At 41.0% G+C, this 13,226-nt stretch overlaps 1 protein-coding gene across 1 annotated transcript in view; it reads left to right on the plus strand.

The window, feature by feature from the left end:
- The window catches only part of LOC126499314 (EGF-like and EMI domain-containing protein 1), a 629,335-nt gene extending 616,952 nt beyond the window's left edge, over positions 1 to 12,383 (plus strand). The window contains exons 15-17 of the mRNA XM_050138486.1: positions 4,067 to 4,198; positions 8,750 to 8,878; positions 11,873 to 12,383. Of these exons, the coding sequence (XP_049994443.1) occupies positions 4,067 to 4,198; positions 8,750 to 8,878; positions 11,873 to 12,015 (404 nt within the window). The 3' untranslated portion in view covers positions 12,016 to 12,383. The remainder of the gene's footprint in view (positions 1 to 4,066; positions 4,199 to 8,749; positions 8,879 to 11,872) is intronic.
- The last annotated feature ends 843 nt before the right edge of the window (positions 12,384 to 13,226 follow it).

Consider the following 13,226-nt stretch of genomic DNA (forward strand, 5'->3'; position numbering starts at 1 on the left):
CCTGGTTTCAATGCTCAGTTATCACACTGTCCAGTCACATGAATAACTGTGTGCACCATAGCTTTAGATAGTTTTACAGGAGACTGTATGGAACACCAGGATGAGGAGCAGTTTGTGGTCCAGGAGACTCTCATCTGAATGCCCATCCTGGGACTTCTTCTCTCACAGCCCTTTCCCTTGGCCTTCCTTTAAATATCTCCTGGAATCCCTAGCTGCTTCCACTCTTTTCTGGGTCTTGACTTTGGAAGAATCTCAAGTCATTCTCAATGTGGCATATTAAATGGTATCTTTTAGATCAATTCACTAAATGAAAGTATCTTTAAATTATTAGCCTATCTTTCCCACATATTTTGACATTGTATGGTTAAGTGTGACATGAGCATCTACTTACAAGGAGACTGAACAGGGTCATGCTAGTAGAGCTTGACCCTGTACAACTACATGACCCCTAAGGAATAAGTTCAGAGTCATATGCAGCATTAAGGGGTGCAGAAGTTGTGATAGGCTGAATAAAGATCCCTCAAGGATGCCCGTGCCCTAATTCTCAGAACCTGTGATTATGTGACTTTTATATGAAGAAAAAGGAATTTTGTAGATGTCATTAAACTGAGCACCTCAAGTTTTGAATTACCTGAGTGGACTTAATGAAATCATAAAATTATTGTAAGATCAGCAATCAAGATGCTAAGTTGTTTGTTAAGGCCATGAACCTCAAACCAAGGATTGTAAGTAGTTTCTAGAAACTAAGAGGCAATTAAATCCATCTCTCCTCTAGCTTTAAGAAAGAGAATTTTGCCTTTTGCCTTCTGGCTTCCATAATTAGGTGATAATAAATCTGTGTCACCTTGAGTCAATGATTCATAAATGTAACTTTGTTATAAAGGCCTTAAGAATCCTCTCAGTCACACATGCACCTCCAGGTCCTCTATGGGAAACAGTTCTCCATATTTTCCTCTGTCCTCCTTCCCTTGATCTACATACACTGTCCCTGATGTTTTAATGGCTCCGTTGCATTGTATCCTCTTCACAAAGAACATCTGTAGCTATGCACTCCCATCCCACACCTGCCAATGCTAACATGGCCCTTTGGCTCCTCCCCTCGTCACACCTGTACCTTCACCACAGCTGGCATTTGGTATTTGTTTTGGATGGTCGTGTTGCCATCCAAACAACACTACTACCAGCTTGTCGTCTCACTACTATCAGCTTGATAAGTACACAAGCCTGATCTTGCCCACTCTTGTGGATCTGGTGCCTGGTGGCAAACACAAGCAGCTTCTGGGTGGGTTAAGAATCCTCAGAATTCTGCAGGTCTCCCGTGGTGGGTTGAGCTGGTGACATGGTGCCATTCATTTAGAAGCATGAGAAAGGTAACAGCTGAGCTTGGGTCTGTGCTCTCCACCTTTGCTCACAGAGAAAGTGAGCCTGCCAGACTTCGCAGTAAGTCACATGTTCCTGAAGTCCTGGGGACAGTCACCACGTCTCTTTCTGAGGGACAACTGCTAAAAATTGTTGCGTGCTGAATGGGTAACAGAGAAAACGGTATGCGGTTTCTAAAATACTCTTTCTGTGTAGCATTTGGGACTCTTTGTTTTTGCCTTATTTCTATTTGTGTTTTAATTTTAGTGCTGGAGAACTAATCATAAGATCACTAAGAAATCAGGAGTTTCTTGAGCGGGGCGTTTATAACTTCTATTATTTTGGATTCTCTGATTTTCACAGTCAAAGCTGATGCTATACTGGGGTTCCCTTAGGATGGAGAAGTGGGTAGCGCTTTTGCGTAGTCTCATTAAGACCTCAATGAAGGAAATACAAGTGATATGGTTAGTTTCTATTTATATGTGTTTCAGCCTATTTCAATGCTTTGTGTGTCTGTGTACATGCAGAAGAACATGTGTGTGGGTGCATGTGCATCTGTGTGCACATGTATGAAGAGATCAGAAGTCATCTTGGGGGTCATTTCTTAAGCACAGTTTTCCTTGTCTTACTAAACCGGGACTCGCACTGCACTGGTACTCAACAACAAAACTATTTGGGCTGTGGCACCCCACAGAGTCAAGTTTTATCTCGTTTCAGCTGTGGGATTACAGCTGTGCTTTTACCCTTCTCAGAAGTTTTTTAAATGTGGGTTCTAGGGGTCAGAATCAGGTCTCAGTGATTTCACAGAGAGCACCTTTGCCTACTGAGCTATCTCCCTACCCCTCAGTAATGTTTTTGAAAAAGTAAAGTTTCATGAGTAGTAGAAATATGTACAAATGGTTCTTAAATAGTAGATAATTCCTCCCAATAATTATGCTATATTTTCTACATAGTTTGCACATACATGGCACTTTTATTTAAATTGGTTTTAAATTCAAGTATTTTAAAAACTTTTTTATTCTTGAGAATTTCACTGGAATAAATCCAACATCCCCCCATTTACTCCACATTTATCACCATAGCCCCCCCCAAAGTCTCTCCCAAGTTCATCATTTCTTATTATTCTTTTCCTTCCCCCCCCTTCTCCCACTCACTCCCCCTCCATCTTGGTAGCCCCCTGGGTCCAATTAGTGCTACCTGTACCTGTGTTCCTCCTCACAACCATCTGGGCATAGATTCTAATCATCTTTTCATAGGAAGGAAATTTGGTTTGGGGGATTTACATAGAGCAAGTTCTTTAAGGCCCCGGGTAGCGCAGTGACAGTGGTCTGCTCCCCTGGTCCAGATGCTCACAGTCTCCCTAGACTGCACACAGTCACCAGGAACCTTCACTCAGCATAATTTTTGAGGGCTCGGTTCAAATCACACCAGCTCAGATTTCTCTGGGCCCACACTTCAAAATGGAAAACAGGCAAATAAGTTGGGCTGCTAATTTATTGCCCAGAACCTAGTATGTTCAGAATCCCCCTTTGCACCTCTCAGAATTCTTCACTGCCGTGTGCTATGGGCATGTTTTCTATGGGAAGATAGCAACATGTAACTGTCACAGCAGGCACAGATCACAAAAGCTAGGAAGACTGTCTAATCGATTCACCTTTGACTTTATAAAACTTTTGTAAGACTTTAATGAAGACAAATTATTGTGGTCGTTGATTGTCAGCCTCCTGTGTAGATGCCTCCCCTTAACAAGATCACATCACATCGCAGTAGGGTAGAAAGACTGCTCCCAGTTCACTGACGATGAGGTGGAAAAATGCAGGAAGGTCGCCCACATTCACCCCCAGCCTGGTTGGCTCTTCTCCCTTAGACATTAATCAGCTAAGTCAATCAGCTTTGCTGACTGTGGCGCCAAATGGGTCTTTCTGGGTATCTGGCAGCTCCAGGATGAACGCTCCGTAAACTGATATTTGAGCAATTAGTATATCTGAAACAAAGAGTGTCTATACCCACAGCAGAGTCTGTCAAATGTCGTTGCAGGCATTGCTAGACTGTTTCAGGTCTATAGGACCTAATGGCCAACTTGTCTGCTTTCTTTTCCGCTGAATTTGTTTGCATTGCCGTGTGTCCATAACCATGAAACCAAAACTGCCTACTTGATTCCATGTTCTGTGCTGAAAAATACCCATAGCCCTTTTTCCTTTTTTCCAAAAAGGAAAAAAAAATGTCTTGGTGTGATTTGAAAGTTGGAGGGGGAATTTCACTGTTGAGACTACATAAAGAAACAGCAGAACGCAGCCGAGGGGCTGACAGGCGACATAAACACAGCACCTGCTAAGGCGCGGGGAGAAGCCACCTTGAGACTTTAAAACAGCCTCCCCAGAAATAATATCTTTATCCAGATACGTGGTCCCGTATGAATTATACTATTATTTTAGCTGATTTTCCCTGACATCACACTATGATTTTTTTTTCTGTGACAAGAAAATTGCAGCCAACCCTTGACAGTCAATCACAAATTGACTGAACAAAACAAAATCACACAGTGAAGTAATCCCCAAGCAAATTTAATGAAACCTAAATCCCGAAGGGCTGCGCACTTCTGTAGGCAATGGTCTTATTTAATAAGTTGCCCCTGCTTTCACTTTTAGGACCGTATTTCCACAGACAAATGCAATTCATTGGGGTTGACTTCTCCTCTCCCCCTCAGTCTGCCCACCAGGCACGTACGGGGAAGACTGTAACCAGGTATGCCAGTGTTCAGCAAGGAACGGAGACTGTCATCCAGTCACTGGGAGATGCACTTGTCGGCCTGGCTACCATGGAAACCACTGTCAGTTCCGTAAGTACAGTCTGTGCAGAAGTGGGATTTGCTGAGGAGATACCAGTAGGACAGACAGGCTGTCATTCACAGTAAAAGGCGCAGGTGAATGAAAGACTTATCTCTATAACAAATTCTGTGGGATATTTTACTTGAATAGTAGGAAGCATTATCTTCCAGTCTCTCTCGGCTTCCCCCTTCTCCATCTCTCTTTTGGTCTCTCATGATCGATTTTTTTTTTTTTTTTTTTTTGCCAAATTCTTCACAAGTATCCAATAAGAAAAGAGACAAAGAAAAAAGTATCAGGAAATTATGTGCATATCATTATATATCTACCAAGAACAAATGACAACAAATTTAAAGAGATTCGAATGTAAGTTGATCCCATGCCTGCTTCGAAACAAAACTTAAGTGAATTGTTATTCTGTAAGGAAAGCAGTGACTTGGGTAAGTGACAAAACACCAGTTGCTCCTGGTCCAGTAGTGCGACAGTATCCTCCCTAAACTCAGAACTTTATATTGATTTGCTGGAACCATTTAACATCAAAAAATGGTGATAGAAGAAAGAACACACTAAAAAAGTCCCAAGAAGCATGTAAAAATGTTCAATCAACTATTTAATTTTAAGCTTGTAATTATTTATACTGCAGATTTTATAGGTGTAAGAATAAAATGATTTGGCCTCAGTGTCATTTGTTCCCCCACGTTGGCCATCGCTACGCCTTCCTCTAATCACGCCAGTCATTTTTCCTAAATACCATTTTTTTCTGATCACCCAAATTTTCTAAAAGCTATAGATAGTATTTTCCAAATATCACTAATACATTTTAAACATTGACAACGAAAGCCACAACTAAACATATATGAAAATCGTTTCAATTAATACCTTTTAGATCCATAGTACAGTCATTCCAGTTGAAAATGAACAACTAAAACAAAATTTCTCTTAGTTTATGGCTATGATCAATCTCAAGCATCTTGTCCTAGAAAGGTATTGTTACATATCTCAGAAGAACTTCCTTCCTGGTCTCAAAGGTATTATTTGTTAAGAAAATAATATCAGGTTACATACAACTTGGCTGTATTTTCATTTCCAAAGATGAGCTACCTTGGGTTAAGGGAGGTAGCCGCACCTTGTTAAAGTGGAGCTGGCTGAGCCAGGAGTAGCTCCCTGCCTGTCAAGTGGGCTTAGCTCCAAGCAACACGTGGTTGGATACGGTGGCGAGGGTTCCTTGGCAGCATTCACTGTAATTACAAGACTGTGAAGAAAGACTCAAGAAAATAACCATAAAAGGTGTAGCTGGCTCTAAAGCCAAACTTCAGCAGCCAAGAACAACTGGGCTTTCGTGTTCTCAAGTTCAGAGGGGAGAATCAAACTTTTCTTTCAGCAGAGGTCAGAGGGAGCAGACAAACACACTGAACATCTCCCAGCTTCTTCTCAGAGCTGCTCGGGGTGCTCAGCCTGAGCGTGTGGCTCTTACATAGAAGAGCAGCAAGGGCCCAAGAGTGGACTCAAGGTCCTATGAATTCCATGACCAGTGAGAGGTCCTACACTACTGTAGACCTTGGAAACCTTACACTCCTTTCTCTGCCTGCCATTTAGAATCGCCCTCATTTGAGTTCTCAGTAACTAAGTCAGTTTTGTGAAATGGCCCCGTGCTTCAAATAGATGCTTTGGGAAACGTGGCATTGCCAGGTCAGGAGGATATGAAGGCATTCATAGATACATTGCCCATGGTCAGAAACATTCATTACGAGAAGATTTTAGTTTCTCCTTTTTCAGAATAAAGCCAGATTGTGTCACAATGCCTTGCCCATATGTGTGTAACCTTTTCAAATACTAGGCAAATGGACAGATTAAAGCTAGTCCTTTGCTTGGGAACTCTGTGCCTCCAGATACAGAAGCAGCCTTGTTTACCCAAGTGAAATGCCATTCATATGATCACAGTGTGTAGTGGCAAAGGGGCCTGCCATCAAGCCTTCAGTATTCAAACAAATGAGAACAGTAAATTCCAAATTGAGTTTTTTTTTTTTTTTTATTAGAGTCAAAGAAGGAAGGTTTTCTTCTGGAGGGAGAAAATGGTTTTGTAATGGAAAATAACCCAACAACCCTTGCTAGGGAGACAACATTCCCAGGAAGAATGTAGCAAAGGTGGTACCACGCTGAAAACAGAAGGTTAGGAAATAGGGGGGTCTTACGTTTATTATGACAAGTTTAGTAAAATCATTATGTCCACAGTGTGTCTTGCTAAGTTTAGTGATCCTCTGAGATGTGCTCACAAATCAAGAATTCTCACTTGCAATACCCCACAGAAGTGACCAAGAAAGTGGGATTGGGCATAAAATAATTAATTCTTGGAAAAAAAAAGATTCCCACAACTTCTATAAACCACACACCACGCTCGACATGTAAATTTAATGAATCAGTGACCCATAGATTTGTGCAAATATTGTCTTTTGAAAGATAATATATTTTTTAAATCAGATATAGGGTACTCATTTAAGAAGCATTATTAAACTGAAGGATAAAATAATGGTTTTTTTTCTATTTATGACAAAAAAAGAAGCAATAGTGATTTTACTAAGGACAAGGCAGGGATAATATAGCTGCAGTGGTGTACGTCCCAGGTGGAAATGGCTGTCCTATAGCTTCAACTCACTGGGAAAGTATCTTAAAATCTGCACTTAACATCTCTTAGACACTTTATGGGACACTCATACTGTGCCATTCTTCCTGGTCAACAGATGCGATGCTTCTTTATACTCAGAATGGTAACCGCAGTTATATGTTCATTTTTATAAAACGTCTCTCTTTGTAACGTGAAGCTCTTTCCCCTTACTTGCCCAGATCTCCACACCATGATTCACTTCCCAGTTAGGACTTTAGAGACTTCTAGAAGACCTACTACCTCTTCAATCTCCTTTGAGGAGGCAGCATGCCTGAGGAGCATGCCTGAGCACACTGGTTCTGTCTGTACACCCTCGGTTTCCCTGTGTGTTTTCCTCCAAACATTTCTCCGCATCATACATTTTTGTAAATCACTGATTTTATAAAACTATGAAAATCACATTCGATGAGACACACCCAGGTTGACCTGCAGGAAAAATATTTACATCTTAATAAATGGAAGATGAGGAAAAGGATGAGTGGTCTTGCACTAACTTCATGCTTACCGTTCTCTAGTACATTTTAGAGGGGAAGGCACCTCAGGAGCACTGCGCTCCACTAAGACTGCGGTGAGCACTGCTGTCCTTTAGAAGGAAGGGACAGCAGAGGGCATCCAGCCCAGAGGGGAGTAGAGCAAGATAGCAGCTCCGACAGAGCAGCAGCCTTCCATGTACACAGGGCTTCGGTGTTTGCCTTAGTTCCCACCACGTGCGATTTTTTTTTTGTTTTTGTTTTTTTTTATTTTTATTTTTTTTTTATTTTTCTGGAAGGCAAAAGGAAGAAGCTACAGGTGCTTTCTAAGTCTGTAGTCAAATCTAAGTCTCCGAAGAACAACTATGGTTTTGGAGGCAGGCTACATGCCAAACTTGTAAAACATGTATCTTTGACAAAAAGACCCTCTCTGACCAATCTCTTACATGGTGTCATCATTATTATTACATTAGGTGTCACCTGCTTTAATTATTTTTCTCTTATTGTGATAAATATCCTGACAAAAAGTCCCTTAGCAGAGGAAAGGATTTATTTTTAACTTGCAGTTCCAGAAAGGGACAGTCCATCATGGCTCTGAAAGTCTTCAATGGGACCATAAGACCAGCCTGTCAGTAAGCAGAGTAGTTACTTTCCACCCACACATGAGAGAGAAAGACAGAGAGGGAGAGAGACAGACAGACAGACAGAGAGACCGAGAGACAGAGACAGACAGAAACTAGAAATTGAGATCAAGCTACAAAACATCAATGCCCAGCCCAATGATGTACTTCCTCAAGCTAGGCTCTACTTCCTAAAGGTCCCATAACTTCCCAAACGTTACCTGAGAACCGAGTATTCATATATATGAACATATGGGAAACCTTTCTTCTTCAAACCACAGTGCATGCTATTGTCTGTGCATGCACTGAGACAAAAAATGGAAAATGAAAAACTAACCAAAAATGAAAGGCATCCTTTACACCTGGTGCCTTTTGAATTCTTATAGTTATTAAACACACCAAGATCCTTTTGGTCAAAACAAAATATATTTAATTAGTAAGGGGTGAATTTGAATTTGCTTAGATTGTAAGAATGCTTCAGACGGGATGCCAGAGAAGCTCAAAGGATGTCTGATGATGATCAAGGGACAGCACGTCATATAAAATCTGCCTGTCTGTATATGCATATATATGTGTGTGTGTGTGTACTGTATGTATATATTAGCTATTGTCATGTATCTATTATCCAAAATTCTGCATATCTATCTCCCTGTCTTCCTGTGTATTTACCTATCTATCACCATGCTTGAATCAGTAGTTTGAAGGCAGCTAAAATCATTAATGATAAATAATTGAAATACTGAATTAAGAGAGTTTGAAGAGCTGAATTCTTCAAGTTACAACAACACATGAAATTTTGTTCTCCTGTGACAGGGTGCCCAGAAGACACTTATGGTCCAAACTGCCAAGAGACGTGTAAGTGCCAGAATGGGGGTCAATGTGAAAGCACACTCGGCTCCTGTACCTGTCCTCCTGGCTTCGTTGGAGCAGACTGCAGTCAAAGTAAGCGATTTGCACCTGGTCTTTCAGTTGGCGTCCTTGTGTAGTTTACGTTGGTTTTGAACTTGTGGCTATCACACTGCCCCACCCTGTACTTATAGGAAAGATAGGATAGCTATTCCAGCGTCCAAAGGGTGCAGCAAAATACTAAAGCATAGTTATTAAGACTGCAATTATGAGAGTGAACGGTGGCGTAATACTTGGGGATTTATTATAGGGACGGCAAATACAGGCTGATCTAAATCCTAGGTTGAGGACTAATAACATCAGATTTGGGTTCAGAATTGAAGTCATCATAAGTACCAAAATAAATATTTTTGCAATAAACCTTTCTACCCAAAAACACTGTACTCAAGCCAGGACTCAAAAAACATGTTAGGCAAGGTCAGCATAAGAATTTTTGTGTTCACATTGTCAATCTTGCCCAAAATTCCAGAATTTTAACTATACTCAGCAAGTTTATGTCTCAACAATAAATAGTTTCTCTATTCATCAAAAGGGAAATAGTGCCGTAAGCACAAATACCTTAATTGTTCTTATCAGTATCAAGTGTAAGGGACAGAGAGTTGAAGATACCTTTAAAATGCACATGCTTGGAGCCTGTGAGTTTGTGCCTGGAAAACGTGTCTCTTCTGTCGTCAGACCCACCAGTTCTAAGTAACTGGGTGGTTTCTACTTCCACCAAATAACTACCTGAACACATGCCCTCTGATGTCTCTGGCCCAGGTGGTGACAATTATGTCACCCTTGTGTCTGAACTCTGGATCACTAATGATCGTTTCAGAAGATTCAGGAGGTAGTGAGAACAAACTGAAAGAGAGAGAGAGGTTGGAAGCAGGGCTAAAATATCTAGTTTTAGACAAAGGACTTGAGATTGGGTTATTCACTTTTGGGTCAGTCATTAAAATCATATTATCGCCAGTGATTATTAACTTCACAATTAAAAGAGAGAAGTAGCTTTAGTATGGATTTAAATTAAAAGTAGATGAACTGCAATACCTTTAATTCTCATTCATGTGTGTGCATGCATGTGTGTGCACTTTCACATGTACATATATACATACAAATACACATATATACACATGCACACATGAACATACACACATAGATATGTATATACACACATACCACACACATGCATACACACATGAAAGCATTCACACATACACAGATACCCAAATATACATACATACAGAACACCATACACATACATGCATACACACATGCATACACAAATAGAAACACATATTCACTCATACACATATGCATATACACATATACATATACACATACAAACATATACAGGTACAAATAGACATGTGCACATATATACACATATACGCATATACCATACATAGACAGACACAGATATTCTTTCATGTATGTGCACACACACACACATACACACTTAGAGACATGCATGCAAACATGCCCTTCATTTAAGGTCTTGCAGGAAGAGGAGTAGCGAAGTTTCTGTTAATTCAGGCCATTAAGCTGGTGTAAGCTGAAGATGCTTTCCTTGCCTGTGCTTCCCAGGCAGGTGGCTGCTGCCTCTGACTTACATAAACACAATGTCCTCTGTTAATTGTCCTGTGACAGCAGCCCTCAGTACCGATCATAAAAACTTACTAGGACAAAGTATCAGATCCAAAGAACTGATGATTGACACCTACTGGATAGTGCCTGTGTTCCCAACTGCCAAGTGATCTTTGAGGGAAAGCCATCCCATAAACACGTCCTGAGGAAGGTTCTGGCTGGCTCCTTTATGTTCATTCTTCAAAGAGAGTAACTGGGAGAAATGTCCCCATGCAAGAGCATGTTCAAAGGCTATGGTTCCTGAACACTGGGAACACGTTGTCTTAAGAAAGCTGTGATCTTGTAGGAGCCATTTTCCTTGCCTTGACAGACTGGTAGGTTAGAGCCAAGTATGCAGCCTGCCTCTGGCAAGGCCAAGTGTTTTAATTGTTTATCTTCACACTGTTACCACGTAGCCATCTCAGCTGGTTCTTACAGATGTTCCTTTTATCTTTGTGTGTTATCTATTTTCAGCATTCATCTCAATTCATTTTTTTTGGAACAATACAAAATAGATCAGTAAGTCCAAAGACATAGATAAATATTTGAAAATATGAGTATTGTGGATCTTAGGTTGAGGTTAGGAGTATAAAGTAAGATTCCAGAAAGGACTCAAGAGAAAAAAATATTCAATATTGCAAAAACCTTATGTGTGTACTGAAAGTACAACTACACACATATATACACACATATACACATGCACACATAACAATACCATACAAATGCATATATAAACATACATACTCATACACAGGCACAGAAATACACATATATACATACTCACATTCTCTTTCACACACACACACACACTCAGAGCGTGTGTGTGTGTGTGTGTGTGTTTGTGATGTGGGTGTGGGCATGTACTCAAACATGTACCTGTATTTAAAGTAAGACTGGAAGCTGTTTTCTTTGTTTTGTTTTGTGTTTTAATAATTTATTTTTATTTTATGTGCATTGATGCTTTGCCTGCATCTATATCCATGTGGGGGTGTCAGATCCTCTGGAACTGGAGTTACAGACAGTTGTGAGCTGCCATGTGGATACCGGGAATTGAACTCAGATCCTCTGGAAGAGCAGACAGTGCTCTTAACCACTGAACCATCTCTCCAGCCCAGAAGCTGTTGCTTTTAATTTGCAAATGAAATCTATCAGATATGAGTTTTGAAACCAGATGCAGGCTTATGTATTCCATGTTCCAGCCGAAACTCTTCTAAGAAAGCAACAGCTTGGGGCTTCCTACTTGTTTTTTTTTTTTTTATTTTAAAGTAGCCTTTTAGATTGAAAATTAAACTGTAGGGAAGTCAGCAAGATACTGGATTAGGAGAAAGGACCATATATTGACAAGTGTCTAAAAGTCTTGAGTGGCAGATGTCCAATAAGCAAAATAAACTTTATATGTCTTTATTTTGATCTTCCATCCAGCTTGTCCTGAAGGTCATTATGGACAGGATTGTGTCCAACGGTGTTTCTGTGGCTCAGGAAAGTGTGACCCAGTGACAGGAAGGTGTCATTGTCCACCCGGCCTGATGGGATCCAGGTGTCGGCAAAGTAAGAAAGGCTGCTGAATTGCCATTTTTACTATGTTGATCCTCCCAATCCAAGAGCAAGGGAGATCCTTCCATTTTCTGGTATCCTCTTCAATTTCTTTCTTCAATGCTTTAAAGTTCTTGTCAAATAGATCTTTCACTTCCTTGGTTAGAGTTACCCCAAGATATTTTATGCTGTTTGTAGCTATTGTGAAAGGTGAAGCTTCTCTGATTTCCCTCTCTGCTTCCATATCCTTTGTGTATAAGAGGGCGACTGATTTTTTGGAGTTGATCTTGTATCCTGCCACATTACTAAAGGTGTTTAACAGCTGTAAAAGTTCTTTGGTGGAGTTTTGGGGGTCACTTATGTACACTATCATATCATCTGCAAATAACGAAAGTTTAACTTTTTCCTCTCCAATTCGAACCCCTTGATCCCTTTATGTTGTCTTATTGCTAGAACTTCAAGCACTATATTGAAGAGGTATAGCGAGAGTGGGCTGATGAGAAGCCAAGGACAATGGCACGGGGTTTTGATCCCACTTCATGTTCTGGCTTGGTGGGAGCCTAGCCAGTTTGGACGTTCACCTTCCTAGACATGGACGGAGGGGGAAGGACCTTGGACTTTCCACAGGGCAGGGAACCCTGACTGCTCTTTGGACTGGAGAGGGAGGGGGAGACGAGTGGGGGCAGGGGGAGAGGAGTGGGGGGAGGGGAAAAAGGGTGGGAGGAGGGGGAGGGAAATGGGAGGCTGGGAGGAGGTGGAAACTTTTTTTTCCTTTTCTCAATAAAAAAAAAAAAAAGAAAGGCTGCTGAAGATTCACCTCAACAGTCCAAGCAATAAACACGCTGAAGTAGGACAGCATGGCTGTTGCTCCACCATGGCATGGTTTGCCATGCTTTCTTTAAAACAAGGCTTTAATCACATGGCAGCATGTTTGTCTGTCGCACTGCTGAGGCAACAGCCTCTTAGAAGGCTACAGAAATTGATATGAGGGGTCTGAGAGATGGCTACGGGGTTAAGAGCACTGACTGTTCTTCCAGAGATCCTGAGTTCGATTCCCAGTAACCACGTGGTGGCTCACAACCATCTGTAATGAGGTCTGGTGCCCTCTTCTGGCCTTCAGGGATACATGTAGGCAGATGCTGTATACATAATTAATAGATAAGCCTTTACAAAAAAGAAATTGATATGAAACTGATTTATGGATACTCTGGGTTAGGAGGAGCAATTTAGGCAACAGGGACCA

Source organism: Alexandromys fortis, unplaced genomic scaffold (genome assembly GCF_014885135.2).
Source record: "Alexandromys fortis isolate MF-2015 unplaced genomic scaffold, M_Fortis_MF-2015_v1.1 scaffold_15, whole genome shotgun sequence".
Taxonomy (NCBI): domain Eukaryota; kingdom Metazoa; phylum Chordata; class Mammalia; order Rodentia; family Cricetidae; genus Alexandromys; species Alexandromys fortis.